Below are 16,514 nucleotides of genomic sequence, written 5' to 3'. Positions count from 1 at the left end.
AACATTTTCCCAACACGTCACTGGTGACATCAGCCTACAGTACTAGCAGTGCTCTGGAGCCCGGTTCTAGGAGGGTTTAAGCTCCGCTGATCTGTTCTCCTCTGCAGTGGGGTTTATATAGACGCCCAGTGGGAGGAGTTTAGAGCTCCTTCTCCTGTAAATGGAAATAAGTTCTGTTTTTGCTTAGTCTGACCAGAGAACTTTGGCTCTCATTCACCAACATCTTCCTAAGGCTGTTCTTGAGAAAGATCCTAAGAAAGTCTACGTCAGGTTCATGACGTGTTCTGAAAGCGCAGAACTCTTCCACCTTTGTGCTCTTGAGTGAGTCTAGATTCTGTTATTTTGCAGGAACAGTTTATAATCAGACTCTTTTAGATCAGGATATAATTATTAAAAGTGGTTTTAGTTTGTGGACTTGACTGTCAGACTTAAGTGCATATCAGTCTAAACTGTTTTAGTGCTTATTGGAAAAGTAATGAAGCTCTAATCTGTTTGCACCTGATTACGATCAACACGTTTACATGCACTTGGATAATCAGGTATTAGGGAAACTCCAGGTCTACATGAGTCAGATAGTAATCAGATTTCTGCTTTACAACCAGCCAATAAACTCACAGTTTTGTTTTTTTTAAACATCGCACCACTTTACCTGAAAATATGAACATACATCATCTAGAAGATGAAGAATGTCGCTGCTGTTGGAAGAAAACTCGTATCTCAGTTTTTCAGTTTATGACATAATTTGAAAATACTTGTTACTCTTTACATTGTGTGTAAATTTCATGATGAATGGACCAAAAGAAACGGCTCAAAATGACTTGGAAAAACGTCTGGTTCCATTGACTTACATTAAAAGTAAAGTATGTTTTTTCCTTCTCCTGTAAAGTTACCATTTTGGAGATACGAGGTTTTCTTCCGACAACAGCGATATTTAAATCCTTCGTTTCGTCAAGCATGTAGTCGATTTCAGCGTCGCTCCAAAAGTGTTTTGCTGCGTCTCGCGGCGACGCTGCTCGCTTATTTCCGGTACCACGGCCTGTTTTCGCACATGCGCAGACTGAGAAATCCAAAAGAAATCAGAGTAAGAGTTTACAAGCACTGACAAATCTGATTACTGAGCTAAAATCCAGCCTCTTTATCAGATTTCTTAATCGGATTTCTAGATTGGAGTATGGTGTGTTTACATGAGCATTTAAATAATCAGATACCTTCAGAAATCTGATTATGATCGGATTATTGAGCGCATGTAAACACACTCAGTGTTAACATATTAACCACCTCAGGTTTAAACAACTAGAGAAGAAATAATAAAGAATAAACAGAAACAGATGTTTTTCTCAAAGGTGATCAAGTTTAATATAAATACGTCCAGAATTTGTCAAATATTCAGAAATAAAGAAGATCAGCAACTAAAAATTCACCATTTTGCAGAAATAATTTATTAAAATTGTGATAAATGGTTATAATCTGTGGTAAGTGACCCCTGGTGTCCAGCCTGGCTTTAGTTTGTCTCCTCCGGTCAGTTGATGAGGTAGAAATGAATTAATTCCATTGTTTTATTCCAGAGTCCAGAAGCAGCGCGGTAATTCCAACCCACGGTAAAATCAATCAGCATTATTATTATTATTATTAATATTATTATGTAAGATCTGTTTCTCTCTTAAATAAAAAGTCTGGATTTTTGAAGCTTCGCTGCTCGTCGCTCTCAACACGAGTCAGACGGGACAGATGACATCACGGGTCGAGCTCGAGGGCCCAGACCTGCTGAGGCCAACCGGACCTGGAGCCGAACTTCAGCTTCACCGAGCAGTCCAGACCTGCAGCCTGAGAGAGACACGAGGGGAAAAGAGGGAGTTAGAGGACGGAGAAAAGCGGGAGAACGGAAAAACGAGGAATGAGGAACGTACACATAGAAAAGAATGAGAACATGGAAAATGTACAGTCTTTAAGGGTTCTTTAGTAGAGACAGTGGCTCTATATAGAACCATGAGCACTCAAAGAACCCTTTGTATGATTTAAGGGTTCTTTGCATAGTGAAATGGTTCTTCAGACTTATGGAGGTTCCGTGTAGCTCCAACAAGTGTTCTTCTATTATTACGTTTGACATCATCAAAATATTAGAACCCTTTTTGGTGCTATATAGAACCATGTACAACACACTGTCTATGCAAATGGTTCTTTGAGTGTTCGTGGTTCTATAAAGAAACATTGTCTTTACTAAAGAACCCTTGAAGAACCATCTTTTTTTAAAAGTGTCTAACAATTGGAAAACAGGGAATGTAGGAATGAATCGTGGGATGGGAAATAGAAAAGATGCGAGAAAAAATAGAAAATGAAAAAAGGATTATGGGAAGCAGGAGAGAAAAAAGGACAGGTTGGAAAATTGAAAGATGGAGAGCGAAATAGGGGAATGAAAAAATAGAAAATGGGAATGGTGGAAAGGAATAATGTGAAAAGAGGTGTGAAAGAATAGAACGATGGAAAAAAAAATAAACCAGTGGAAATGTGAAGTGGAAAAGGAGAGAATGTTAAACAGAAATGTGACAAAATGGAATAGGGCAACTGGGAAAGAGACGGATGGGTGAAAAGAAATGGTGAATTTAGGCGTGGCAAAAGGAGAAATGGAAAAGTAGAAGAGAATGAGGAAAGCAGTAGAATGGAAAAAGGGGAATGACTGGGAATATTATGATGTGAAATGGGAAAGGGGAGTGGAAAAACAGAAAAATGAGAAAATGGCAGAACAGGAAAATGGGATGAGGGAAAAATGGGAATGATATGTGAATGGTGGAATAGGACAACTGGGAAAGAGGAATGGGATAATGGAAATGGAGAATTGTGGAAAAACAAACGGAGGAGAAATTGGAAATGGAATGACTGGGAATATTAAGATGTGAAATGGGAGTGGGGAAAACTGAAAACAGAAAATGGCAGAACAGGAAAATGGGATGATGGAAAATTTCACACAGAACTACAAACTTCGCACAGCCAAGTGTTTACGTTTATTAAAGACAATTTATCCTCTAGGGAAGCTGGGAAATAGACAAAGTGGGAGAGTGGGAACAGCAGGGAAAATGGAAAAAAAGTTCAGACTTTAATTTTAAATGAAATATCCGGTTCACGCAGCTCCTCCAGTGATCTCAGTCAGCTTCTGATTTGAGTTTCATTTATTTTTACCCAGAAAAAAGTCTTTTTTTTAGGTTTATTCATTCCAAAACTTGACACTGGTTGTTCTTAAATGTTCATATTAAACTTCAGGTTTATTAATTATTGCACACAGAACTGACACTGGATCATTTCTGTGCTGCGTTTTCATAAAACCACAAAAGTGCTCTTTATAAAAAACACTGTAAATAATATATTTTAAAATAATATAAAACCTCCAAAATGGTAAATTTACAGGAGAAGGAAAAAACATACTTTACTTTTAATGTAAGTCAATGGAACCAGAATAAGTCATTTTGGGCCGTTTCTTTTGGTCCATTCATCATGAAATTTACACACAATGTAAAGAGTAACAGGTATTTTCAAATTATGTCAAAAACTGAAAAATGAGAGAGATGGGGTTTTCTTCCAACAGCAGCGATATATTTATCCTAATAACCTCAGTATTGAGTCCAGCTGTAAATGAGACCAACACAAACTCAGATTACAGATCTGAACTACAGAACAGGGATCTAATAGGAAACGTTAGAACACTTCCAGAACTGAGGATCCTTTTTTAGTGTCAGTTTACGTTTTAATCTGCGTCTGAGAATCAAAACTAAATAAAAAATGTTTAATTAATGTTGTGGGAAAGGAAGAAGACCGAGGACTAACGTTGCTCATGTCCATCTGAACTGATATTTCGCTTTACAGCATTTTAATGAAAGAATTTGATTTAAATAAAGACCCATTAAACACAGTTATGTCCAACAGCTACATTTAGAATGACTAAAAAAGCCATTGATTACATTTTATTTTCATACTTGTGATCAAATTTGTGTTTTCTGTTGTTTTGTTTAAAGTCAGGAGTCTCATTTGACCAAAAGTACAAAGAATCTGTCCTTAAAATATTTATACAATATTACTCGAATAAACGTATTTATTTCGATAAAGTTTCAATTAAATCGATCTCTGCACTGTGGCTCATCAGATCAACCCAAAAAATATTTCATTTAGTAAAAGAAGCAATTGAACTAATTTTATTCAACTCAAAAATTACTTTAATTAAATTGTTTGTTCAAAGTATTTATTTAGGTTGAGTAAAACTAGTTAATTTACTTGTTACCACATGTTTTGGTTGATCTGACGAGCCACTTTTTTCAGTGTGAGCTTGAACAACTAACTCAGATTTCATATCTGCACACGCCCCCTTAACAGAACCTTCATCAAACAATATAACAACTATATCTACAACATTATAAACAATTATAAACTGATTTATTCAGAAATTCAGAAAGTCAGAATTGTCTACTTTCTAATTTGATTTTTAATTGAATGATTTTCTCTTTTAAATCTTTTGTTTTAATCATGTTTTTAATTGTTATTCTTTAGTTTTGTAAACGACTCTGTGTTTTCTCATTTGTAAAGCACTGTGAATGACAGCAGTGTATGAAATGTGCTATGTAAACAAACGTGCCTTGCCTTGTTCACAGTGGTGGTGATAGGAACCAGGCGTCCACCTCTAAAAGCTCCTCACAGAAAGTTACTACATGAAATGGTTATGAATTCACTGCCTGATGACTGAGACACTGTTTTATGAACGTTTTGGACCGAGAAGAGAAGGTTCCTGGATGGTTCTTGGCTTAGACATATGGTTCTAGGAAAAAAGCTTTAACTGGAATAGAACCTTTATGTTGTGTGGGGCTTTAAAAAGGCTTATCCGGCTCTCACACCTCATTTACAGAAGTTTTTCTTGATTGAAAAGTCTACCTAAAGGTTATTTAGGGAACTAAAATGCCATTTATTTTTAGCAGTTCCAAGTTAAATTGTGATGGATTTGTACTTGCAAATGTCAATATGCTTATTACTGTTGTCAGAAGAAACCCTTGTATCTCCATTTTTGTCGTTTTTCAGTTTTTGACATAATTTGAAAATACCTGTTGTCCTTTACATTGTCTGTAAATTTCATGATGAATGGACTAAAAGAAACGACCCAAAATGACTTGTAAAAACTCTGGTTCCATTGACTTACATTAAAAGTAAAGCAGGTTTTTTCCTTCTCCTGTAAAGTTACCAGTTTGGACAACAGCGTTATGTTGATGTATCTCAGTGAGTAACGTAGTCTAGTTTTTTCTCGGTTCAGTTTTAGTCATTAATATTTGGTTCTTGATCCCCTTTTTGGGGTTTAACTTGATTCTGTTGTGTTGGTTCAGCTCCTGAAACTCCTTCTTGTTGCAATTTTCCATTCCACCTTAAATTAAACAGCTGCACCATTTAAGGTGGAACGGAAAATGGCAACAAGAAGTCAGTGTCAGCCGCACAGTTCCTATGCAGACAGACGCTGGATGTTCTGAGAAGTTCCACTGCAGTTCTCAGTGCTCAGTATCTTCAACACTGTTCTCTACTCACCGTGTCCCGCTTCCTCTTCAGCGTCCTGCCGTCGTATTTCTTAATCTCAGCCCTGAAGGCCTCCTGACCCCCGGACTCTTTGGCCAGGACGTCCATGAGGTAGGCGATGTAGCTGGTGGCGAGGCGGAGGGTTTTGATTTTGGACAGTTTGGTATCTGAGGGGACGTTGGGGATGCAGCCTCTGAGCTGGGCGAAGGCCGAGTTCATGCTTTCCGTCCGTCTGCGCTCTTTTCTGCGGCCCGGGGCGCAAACCTGACCCTCCTGCCCCGGGACAGGGGGGGCAGGGCCAGGACTCGTCCCCCAGCCTGGGAAATATGGGGTATCCTGATGGCAGCGGGGAATAAACGGGAAGGGGGGATGCTGGTAGGTCCCAATGAGGTTCATCTGGAGAAGAATACGTTCCTTCAAGGAGAGAAGCTGGGCTACTTTACAGAACACAAGCAGCTAGATAACATCTTCCAACACGCCACTGCTGACATCAGCCTCAGTGCGCGCAGTAGAGCCCGGTTCTAGGAGGGTTGAGGTTCTGAAGCTCCACTGATCTGATCTCCTCTGCAGTGGGGTTTATATAGACGCCCAGTGGGAGGAGTTTAAAGCTCCTTCTGCTGTAATTGGAAACAAACAATGAGCTCCACTCAGCAGTGAGGATGGATGGTACCGACTCCACACTGTTAAAAAAGTGGTTCTTCAAGGGTTCTTTAGCAAAGGACATGGTTATACATGCTTTAAAAAATTGTTCTTTGAGCGATGAAGTAGAAGAACCACTTTGCATATGAGAAAAGTTCTTTAGAGAACCAAAAGTCTTCTATGCCACCTTCATTCTTAAGAGTGTGGTACACTGGTAGTAAAATGGGTTCTGTATAGTACCAAACAAGGTCCTATGATCCTTTTTTAAAAGTTCTTTAAAAATATATACTTTTCCACTTAAAACAAAGAACTGTTTATGCGTTGAAATGGTTCTTTCAGTCATTGTGGTTCTATATACACCCTTAAAAATAAAGGTGTCAAAAAGGTTCTTTGCACATTGCCATAGAAGAACCACTGTTGGTTCCTTAAAGAACCTTTCAATTAATGTTTTTTTTTAGATAATGCTTTTTGTAAATGAGATGTCTTTGCCAATTTGAGGGGTTCTTCTTAGAACCTTTACATTAAGTGGAGGTTCACTTACACTTATAAATCTCACTCACAAAATTGTTTCTCTAAAGAACTATTTATTGAATTGTTCTTTATGGAACCAAAAGTAGTTATTCTATCGCATTAGGCCAAGAACTCTTATTAGCACCTTTATTTTCAAGAGTGTATATGAAAACACGAGTCAAAGAACCATTGGTTCTTTGCATACAGAAAGATGGTTCTTCAAGATTTATGTAGAACCATGAGCACTAAAATAACCCTTTGTATGATTAAAGGGTTCTTTGCATGGTGAAATGGTTCTTCAGATTGATGGAGAATGTGTTGAAAAGGGTTCTATATAGCACCAAAAAGGGATCTTCTACTGTACCATGTCAAGCTTGGAACAATAGCAGGACCCTTTTCAAAAAGGTTTTGTATAGAACCATATAGAGCACATTCTTCATCAATCAGAAGAACCATTTCACCATGCAAAGAACCCTTTAATCATACAAAGGGTTATTTTAGTGCTAATGGTTCTATATAAAACCATTTCCTTCACGAAAGAACCATCTTTTTTAAAAAATGTAGTTAAATGGTTCTTTTCTATTATGAAAAACCTGTTGCAAGTGGTCCTTTAAGGAACCCTTAAAAATGCTTCTGCACAGCACCAAAAAGGCTTCTGATATTGATACAGGTCATGGAATCCTTTTTTGGTCCTGTAGAGAACCCATAATGCTAAGAGAGTTCCACACTTTTACAGTGTTTTCACATATAGTTCGTTTTAAAAGAACCGAACCGAGTTCTGTTAAAGTGAACCTGGAAGGGAACCAACTGCAAGTGATCTCAGTTCTTTTTGTGTTCACAATGTAAGTGAACTCTAAAGAGGACTCAGTCTTCTTTCTGGTCCATTGAGATCTCAGACCACTTCTTGTTCAGACCACAGCTCCATTAGAACTTTATCCTGAGCAGAACCTTATAAACCTGGTCTGTTTTACCTGCTAAAGTGAAGACTGTGGCTGTGTGTACGGCGAGCATCGAGGTCTTCACCATAAAGCAAAGCTAAAGCGGACTGGGGCCGTTTTGTTTTCACAATGCACAAATTAATCGAACCACAAAACAAACTACAAACGAACCGAACTCGAGAGGTGGTCTCAGTTCGGTTCGTTTTTGGGGCCGTTTAGGGGGGTCTGAGTTCGTTTGCCGTGTTCATATATGCAAAAGAAACCATGACTCAGACTGAGTCCACTTCAGACGCTGAAACGGCCCAAGTGTGAAAACGCCCTTAAAAACTTTTGTTTCCTAAATAGTCTTTCTATTAAGAATTTTGATGAGAAATCTTGATACACAGCATTTCTTACAAAGACAGTGAGTCTTTCTGGCTTTAATATTTTACAGTGTTCTAACAGTAACAGTAACATTTTAACGTTTTAGATGCCATAAATACAGCAAAGCTGGTCTTTGATATGAATATGAATATGAAATTTCACTTTTTCAGCTTCTAAAACACATTCAGCTCCGTAAAAAGATCAAAATTCAGTTCACAGCTTAAAGAAAACTCTTACTATCCATCTCAATTCTCAAAAAGAAATGCCAGGATCGGTGGCATCGACATATTTACCCATCATACTTTAGATTTAGCAAATGACTTAAAGGGGAACTCCACCCATTTTTTCAAAATTCCTGCAGAATTGAATGGTTAAGATGTAAACAGTGTCGTTCAGAGTGGTTTGGTGTGAAACACTCTGTTCTAGAGAAACTTACAGAGTCAGAACTGTTCACAGTGGTGGTGATAGGAACCAGACGTCCACCTCTAAAAGCTCCCTCACAGAAAGTTCCTACATGAAATGGTTATGAATTCACTGCCTGATGACTGAGACACTGTTTTATGATAGTTTTGAGAAGATTTTGTCCTTAAAACCCATTCATGGTGGAGGGATACATAATATGCAGGTTTCCACTATTTTCCATCATCATCATTCCATATAAACTCAGAAGACTCGTGTAGGCTCACTGGTGGTTCTGGATAGTAAATAAAATGTCTATATTTGTGTTGTAGTCATGGCGACCCCTGGTTCCTATCACCACCACTGTAAAGACATCTGAACCATTTCACACCAAACCACTCTGAATCTCTCTGACTACATCTCACACACTGAGTTATGGAGGAATTTTTGAAAATCGGTGGAGTTCCCCTTTTAATACAGCAGCAAAATCATACCATTAAAACTGAAACATCCACCAGCACTAAACACCAGCACAACACATTAAACCATCAAAGAAAATCCTCCACTTAAACACCAAATCAGGGCCTTTCAGTGTAGAACCACATATTAACGATATTAATGATATTAATTATATTAATTATATTAAAACGTATCATAAGCATGCAGCTGGTAATAATAATTTATTGTTCAAAGTGAAGAAAGAAAAGATTTAAAGCACATTAAATCATGTCATTTCCCTCTTAATAGTACATGGTTCCTCTCTAGGATGTGCGGTTCTAGAAAACAAAACAATAATTAGTATAGAACCTTTCTATTACGTGGCGGTTCTTTAAACTTTAAAAACTTTTCATGGAGAAAAAGAAAATTTTAAAATAGCTCAGTTGTCTTAATGCAATTTCATTTAAAGTACATATATGTGATGCTTTCATGCATAAAATATGAAAAAATATATCCAGACAGTTTTAAAGATGTTTTAATACTTTTTAAACTTTAGTTTTAAAGTTGTTGTTGTGTTTAATTAGAAGAAAAAAATACTGCGAGTTTGTTTCTCTCCACGTCTGTTTGAGTGTAACCCGCGTTTCAGTCTCTGTGTCTGTTTTGTTCTATCTGCACTAATAAAGATAAGGTTCCCTCTGGAATGCTGGATGTGTTTATAGCTGCCGTAGGAGAGTCAGGCTGATTTATTCAGTGTGTACGGGAACAGCAGACACTCTCTAATAAAACCGAGCACAGCTTCACAGTTTACTCTGTAGACCGACACTGTAGATTTACACTGAGATGAGTGAGCACAAACAATAGATCACAGTGCTGTAAAAGTGTACATAATAATCTTATGCAAGAAAGAAAATAGGATGAATGTACACCGGTCAGGCATAACATTCTGACCACCTCCTTGTTTCTACGCTCATTGTCCATTTTATCAGCTCCACTTACTATATAGGTGCACTTTGTAGTTCTACAGTTACAGACTGTAGTCCATCTGTTTCTCTGCATACTTTGTTAGCCCCCTTTTACCCTGTTCTTCAGTGGTCAGGACCCCCGTGGACCCTCACAGAGCAGGTACTATTTGGGTGGTGGGTCATTCTCAGCACTGCAGTGACACTGACGTGGTGGTGGTGTGTTAGTGTGTGTTGTGCTGGTCTGAGTGGATCAGACACAGCAGTGCTGATGGAGTTTTTAAACACCTCAGTGTCACTGCTGGACTGAGAATAGTCCACCAACCAAAAATATTCAGCCAACAGCATCCTGTGGGCAGCGTCCTGTGACCACTGATGAAGGACTAGAGGATGACCAACACACACTGTGCAGCAGCAGATGAGCTTCTGCGAAGATGATGCAGTGTGTGGTTTAGCATTGTCTTGCTGAAATAGTCAAGGCCTTCCCTGAAAGAGACGCTGTCTGGATGGGAGAATATGTTGTTCTAAAACCTCTATATACTGTTCAGCATTGATAGAGCCTTTCCAGATGTGTAAGCTGCCCACGCCATAGGCACTAATGCAACTCCAGACCATCAGAGATGCAGGCTTTTGAACTGTGCTCTGATAACAAGCTGGATGGTCCCTCTCCTCTTGAGTCTGCAGGACACAGCGTCCGTGATTTCCAAAAAGAAGGTCAAATTTTGATTCATCTGACCACAGAACAGTTTTCCATTTTGCCTCAGTCCATTTTAAATGAGCTTTGGCCCAGAGAAGACGGTGGCGTTTCTGGATCGTGTTGACATGCAGCTTCTTCTTTGCATGGCGATCTGTGTTCACAGACAGTGATTTCTGGAAGTGTTCCTGAATCCATGCAGTGATTTCCACGACAATCATGCCTGTTTTTAATGCAGTGCCACCTCAGGGCCTGAATATCACGAGCATCCAATACTGACCTTGTCCCTTGCATACAGGGATTTCTCCAGATTTTTCTGAAATTGTTCCACAGTTTTTAGACACAGTTTTTCACAGATTGGTGAACCTCTGCCCATGTTTGCTTCTGCGAGTCTCTGCCTCTCTAAAATGCTCTTTTTATATCCAGTCATGTGAGTCAGTTGTAAATTGCTCCTCCAGCTGTTTTTAATTAGTACCACTTACTTTTCCAGCCTTTTGTTGTCCCGACCCAACTTTTCTGAGATGCGTTGCTGCCATCAAGTTCTAAACGAATTAATATTTTTCCTGAAATGGTAAAATGTCTCACTTTCAACATCTGATATGTGTTCTGTGTTCTATTATGAATAAAATATGGGTCTATGAGATTTGCAAATCATTGCATTCTGTTTTTATTTACATTTCTCTACATTTTACACAGCATCCCAACTTTTTTGGAATTGAATTTTTATATGTAGAATTATATGGACTAGCCAAGTGTTCTAGTTAGCTTTCTACATGCTAGCTGAGAGCATATTGGAGCTGAGCCCCTGATTTTATGGCTTGCTTATGTATTCTAGATTTCTAACTGGAATATTTAGCACATGTGCTGCATTTTGACCACCTAAAACTTCTAGACTGCTGACTAGGCCTAGAATGTGTAGCTAGTACACAGAGTTAGTGTTCTAGAATGATAACCTTTCTATGTAGAATTACTTAGAATGTTAGCTTGTTAGCTCCCTATAGAAGTCTATATACTGGAGCTCAGCCCCTGTTTTTATGTCTTGCTTAAGCTTTCCTGCTGCACATGGTTTACGCAGCTCGGCAGGGCGCTCCTAAATCAGCCGGCGGCTCCAGGCAGCTGGGCCAAGGTGGAAACCCTGTCATCAGCCCTCTGACCGCTGGATTAATGATGGCCCGGTGGACATTATAACATCCCAGCATGACCCGGAGCAGCAGATTACATCACGTTTAAGGAAATTCAATTTCATTTTGGGCTTATTTCCTCATCACCTTCTGCAGCAGATACAGGAATCGGCGGGGCAGTTCCCATCCGCCGGGAACACTGGGCTTCTTTAGCATGTTTTCATCACGAGGTGGCCACGCTGAGAGCCCCTCGACTTACTGAGTGTTACTGCACGCTTTATTTCCCAGCACAATGCGACTCAGTGTTCGGCGAGGTTTGCACGTCGAGAGGAAACTTTCCCGACTCCATGTTTCAGCCATGTTTACAAGCTCATAAAAGCCCCACAGGAAGTCCAAATTTGATTTGCTTTTGAAAACCCAAATTGCATGTTGACCGCCCCAAGAAAAACAGTCTATATTCCTTACATAGGGGGCATTAATATTATCGAGAAGTGTTATGTTTTGTTAACGTTTGCTTTCCACTCACATTATATTTTTCCCCCTCTCTCGGAAAAACTACAACTTCCTGCTTCCTCTAAAGTGGAAAAGCTCTCCGAATGGGATGTTGCCTCATTAAAGGGACGGTCGTAAATCTGTCTCAGCCTGCTCAGCCACACCATGGCACATGTGGCCCGCTGCCTTTAAATAGCCATTGTTCCAACGTTTGTATTGGTCTAATCCTAATGACATCCTAATAACTTCAGCTGTGTAGCTTTTCTAACTGCTTTTTTTTTTAACCCCATTTATTCACAGGAAGGCCCTGGAACAGTCAGGGTTTTCTGCAAAGCATGTCTAATTAGTTTGGGCTAGAGGTGAAAGGGGTACACAACACCTCTAGAGCAGCTTGGGGTTAGGTACCATGGTCAGAATATGAAGGACAGGCAGTGCTGGCATTCAAAGCTTTATCAGTTGATCAGCTTTTGCAGGTTTATTTATGTAGGATTTTTAACAAGTCATTGTCCCAAAGCAGCTTTCAGGGAAAAACACACAACAAAAGTAAATTAAATGAAATGCTATTTAAATCTCCTTTTGAAAGAAACCTTGAAATCTTTATGGTCAGTCTCTGAGACAGGAATTAAGCCTAGTCATGGATGGTTTAGTGACAATTTTAGCTCATTTTGAGCAGAACTCAAAAACACTGGCCAGTACATGACTAAAAAACATAGCTGAGAACAGCTGTAAACACATAAAACTATCGTATTTCATAAAACACAAAAAAGTTCGCTTAATTGGAGAAAATATGTGTTTTGGTAATGACAATTCTTAACCTCTTCAACTACTTGAGACCACCGGTGGTTCCAAAACGCACTTCGTCATATTCTTCATAACTTTCATATTTCATAAGTGGGGGTCATATGAGGCTGTAACTGTCTTCTTTCCAGTCAAATAGATGGGTGATGTCATTTTAAACCCTTATAATAAAAGAAGCTGAACTCACAGTTTTTTTTCTACTGAAAGTCGACCCATTTTTCCACAAATCTGGGCTATAAACTATAAAGAGATGGCGTCTCTTCAGTGATCTGCTCTGTAAAAATTATTTTTATAAGATAATACAAACAGCGTCTAAGATTTTTGGCTTTCAGCAGTAAATTGTAAGCATATAGCAATATGTGTGATCATAAAACACATGTTCTGTTAATTTGAGGGGAGCTTTTACAAATAAATAAATAAATAAAATAAAAGTTTACAATTATTTCATGCAGTTACTGAATAATTTGCCTTACGATTTGGTCATGAAAATTCAGATGGACAAACCAAAATATACCCTGGAGAATTTAATGTTCCACACTGATTTTCATTTACTTCAGAACAATGGGATCTAACTGCTCACTATGTGGCCATGAGGGACAGGGATGCAACCTCACTTCCTGCTTTAAACTGCAGGGGCGTGGCTAAAATAAGGCTCTGCCTATGGACTAAAATGCTTTGGCCTCTTTTCCACTGCAGGGCCGAATGGTTCTGAGCACAGATGGTACCTGTTCCAGTGGCTTTTCAGTCTTGGTTTGACACGAAACACTTAATAACCGAGCTCGGCACCTTTTTCTGGCATGGTTAGCTAACCATGCTTAGGGCCACAGAACCAGTCAGTGGGATGACATAATGATGTAGCTGCGTTATTTCAAACCCGACAACGTACCCACCATTCAACAAACATCAAAGCTCCAATCTAACACCAGTTTCTAAATGGCGCTGCTAACCGGGAGAGAGTAACTGGTTAGCATTAGCTTAGCTAGCATGCTGCCAGCTCTGCTCACCCATAGACATACGTACATAGGTGCCACATTGGGTACAGCCACACACGTCAACGGCGCTGCCATTTTGGGGCGGCCAACATCTCTGCTGGACTGCATTCAGTACGATTACAGAGCAGCAGTTTAAGAAGGAGGGTCATTCTACAGAAACGTCCACTTTTCTATCTCTCCATAGGAGTCACTGGTGTTACTGATCCTCACTGGTGTTACACATAATAAAGGAAACACAAGAGACATTTTTAATGAAAATGCATTTTACAGAATAACTGCTACAGAGCATCAAACCACATGTTGTCAATCATGGAATATCCACTAAAATATGTAATTTAATCCATTTGGATTCTATTTTTTCTCAATTACCTCAGAATAAAGTCTGTCACACCAGTGACTTCAGCTAAAAGCTTCATATGAAATCATGAGCTAAATGAGAAAATCTCTGATAACTGAAAGACACAGTGGACTCACCATGAGCTTTTCTTCATAGATCCTCAGAAAACAGGTGAAAGGAAGTTGAGTGATGTCATCAGTGTGACTTTTATTTCAAAATAAGAGATTTTTTGTTACGCGGTAACACCAGTGACACGACTCCTGGGGACTTTCATTTATATATTTTAGAATATTTATTTGGCATTTGTTTTCTTTATGTCATAAATTTATATATTCCATAGTCATGTGTAGATTATTGTAGTTAAAATTGCAGAAAAACGTGTTTTTTTCTTCAAAATATGGCCTCAGCCTTTACACATGACTGTGAGGACGAGCTCTTCTGTGGTGCTTGGAATTCTATATGATTGATTTAAGAACCAATACTGCTGAATTGAGGCTCAAGAAGGTGTAACTGTTAAAATAATCGTTTTATTTTAAAATATAAATAAATTGTAATCCTAACATGTTTTTAAGTGTAATATATCTGTAAACGCTAGGGACACAAATGTGGACGTTTCTGTAGAATGACCCAGGACACTGTCCAAAATTATACTATTTCAAGAATACTGCACTCAGAAAGTGGGATAGGGAAGTCGATCCACACTCAGGCTTGTGTGATGTTCACTGTTTGAGAGATATTTTCAAACTAGGTCAAAAAGTGAAAAATGGATTTACAACAGGCTCTGATAAATGTGCCACCCCCGCCTTACCTGCACTAACTACACAGTTGACTTTCACTGTAAGTTGTCAGTTAACTAAGAAAGAATACCTGCAAAACAGCCACGTCCGAATACTTTAAAACACATAAATGTCTTTATTGATATGACCAGCAGTTTTTGTCTAAATAATGACTTCACAGTTTTCTTTTTCAAACTATTGAAACTCTTTTGCTCCAAAGGAGGCGTGTCTGTCGCTCCAAATTTAGGGCTTTTTATCAGTGGTTCTTTAAGTTTTGCCGCTTTTGGAAAGTTGCACATTTTTCTTTTTAATATATTAAATTATTCCATGCCAGTAAACACAGTCATCTGTATTAATATTCTCCATGGCTGTGTGTCCTCACACGTTTGATGGTCAGTGTTCATGGTGTTTATGGTGGTATCTGAAGTTGAGCTGCTGTGTGAGGAAGTTTATCTCCAGATCAGCCAGAGATCCAGACTAACTCTGGACGGCTGATAAGGATAAAAGCTGGACAGAACAGTGGCTCCACCAAACGCCAGCACCTTCCTCCAAACTACACCAAGATAATGTCGTCTGCTTTTCTCCATGTTGGATAAGAGAAGATGTTTCTGTTTGGGTGAAGCTAGAAATGGTGGTCAGTTCTGTCAGTTTACTTTTTAAACATTTTTGATGGGTGTTTCACAGTGTTTGATGCAGCATTTGGGCTAATCAGGGTGTAAGTATTATTTACTCTGTTCCAAAGTCTTCAGCATCTGAGAAAATGATAAGTAAAGTCATTTATCTGGGCAGTTATTTATTATTTAAAGGAAAAGGGCTACAAATCCATGTGAGAAATCAGGAACCAGACCTACGCTCTTTTAACTGTATTCTTCCAACCCACACTTTAGTAACTATTAAAACTTACCTTTTACTGTATTCATGTTTATTTGTATTTATTCGAATGTTATGCAGTGTTTATATTGGCAAAGACACACTTACTGCCCATAGGAACCGTTATGAACCACTTTGATGGCTGCCTAAAGCCTTTCTGTACTGCTTTATTTCACTTCTGTAAAGTCTATTTAATGATTTAAAGGAAATCCACTGCCCGCACATTCTTCACTGCTGTCCACAGAGCTTCCAGAGTGGGTGAATTTTAAGGCCGATCAATCTGCTGACTGTGTGGACAGAGCATCTCCGCAATTTCCTCCCTGATTTTGTTTGTCTTGATGGAAATATTGAGTCTTTTTTCATTGTTTTCCTCCTTTAAGTGAGCAGAAGGGACAGATCTCCTCGAACTCATCAAAACAAAAACAAACCCAGCTAATCAAACTCTGTATTGTCCACTCTAAATCTCCAGACCTGCAGAATTAACACACGCATTGCTGAGAAAGTCTACATAGGTGTAGGACTCTTATTTGTTCCATTTATCTAGAGCAGCGGTCAGCAACATGCGGCTCTTTTACTGCCCTGTTGTGGCTCCACAGCAGAATCAGATTTGTAGGTAAAAATAAAATAATCCTCCTTTACAGTAAAATAAA

The 16,514-nt window shown here is 38.9% G+C and overlaps 1 protein-coding gene across 1 annotated transcript; it reads right to left on the bottom strand.

The window, feature by feature from the left end:
• Positions 1-1,475: 1,475 nt before the first annotated feature.
• On the bottom strand, positions 1,476-6,068 carry LOC118820285 (heart- and neural crest derivatives-expressed protein 1-like). The gene is made up of 2 exons (XM_036588569.1): positions 5,551-6,068; positions 1,476-1,824 (listed from the first exon to the last, which is right to left on the bottom strand). Exons 1-2 carry the CDS (start codon positions 5,932-5,934, stop codon positions 1,735-1,737), a joined length of 474 nt encoding a protein of 157 aa, XP_036444462.1. The 5' UTR covers positions 5,935-6,068; the 3' UTR covers positions 1,476-1,734.
• Between the last annotated feature and the right edge of the window lie 10,446 nt (positions 6,069-16,514).

The sequence above is a fragment of the Colossoma macropomum genome, unplaced genomic scaffold (genome assembly GCF_904425465.1).
Source record: "Colossoma macropomum unplaced genomic scaffold, Colossoma_macropomum, whole genome shotgun sequence".
In the NCBI taxonomy this organism is placed as follows: domain Eukaryota; kingdom Metazoa; phylum Chordata; class Actinopteri; order Characiformes; family Serrasalmidae; genus Colossoma; species Colossoma macropomum.
Note: the sequence above shows the minus strand (reverse complement) of the source record. Positions and strands in the feature narration are given on the sequence as shown.

Excerpts from the sequence above, each read along its gene's own strand:
- LOC118820285 (XM_036588569.1), bottom strand. The coding sequence starts at position 5,934 with ATGAACCTCATTGGGACCTACCAGCATCCCCCCTTCCCGTTTATTCCC. Across the intron at positions 1,825-5,550 it reads TGAAGAGGAAGCGGGACACG|GCTGCAGGTCTGGACTGCTC; the intron begins GTGAGTAGAGAA and ends TGTCTCTCTCAG.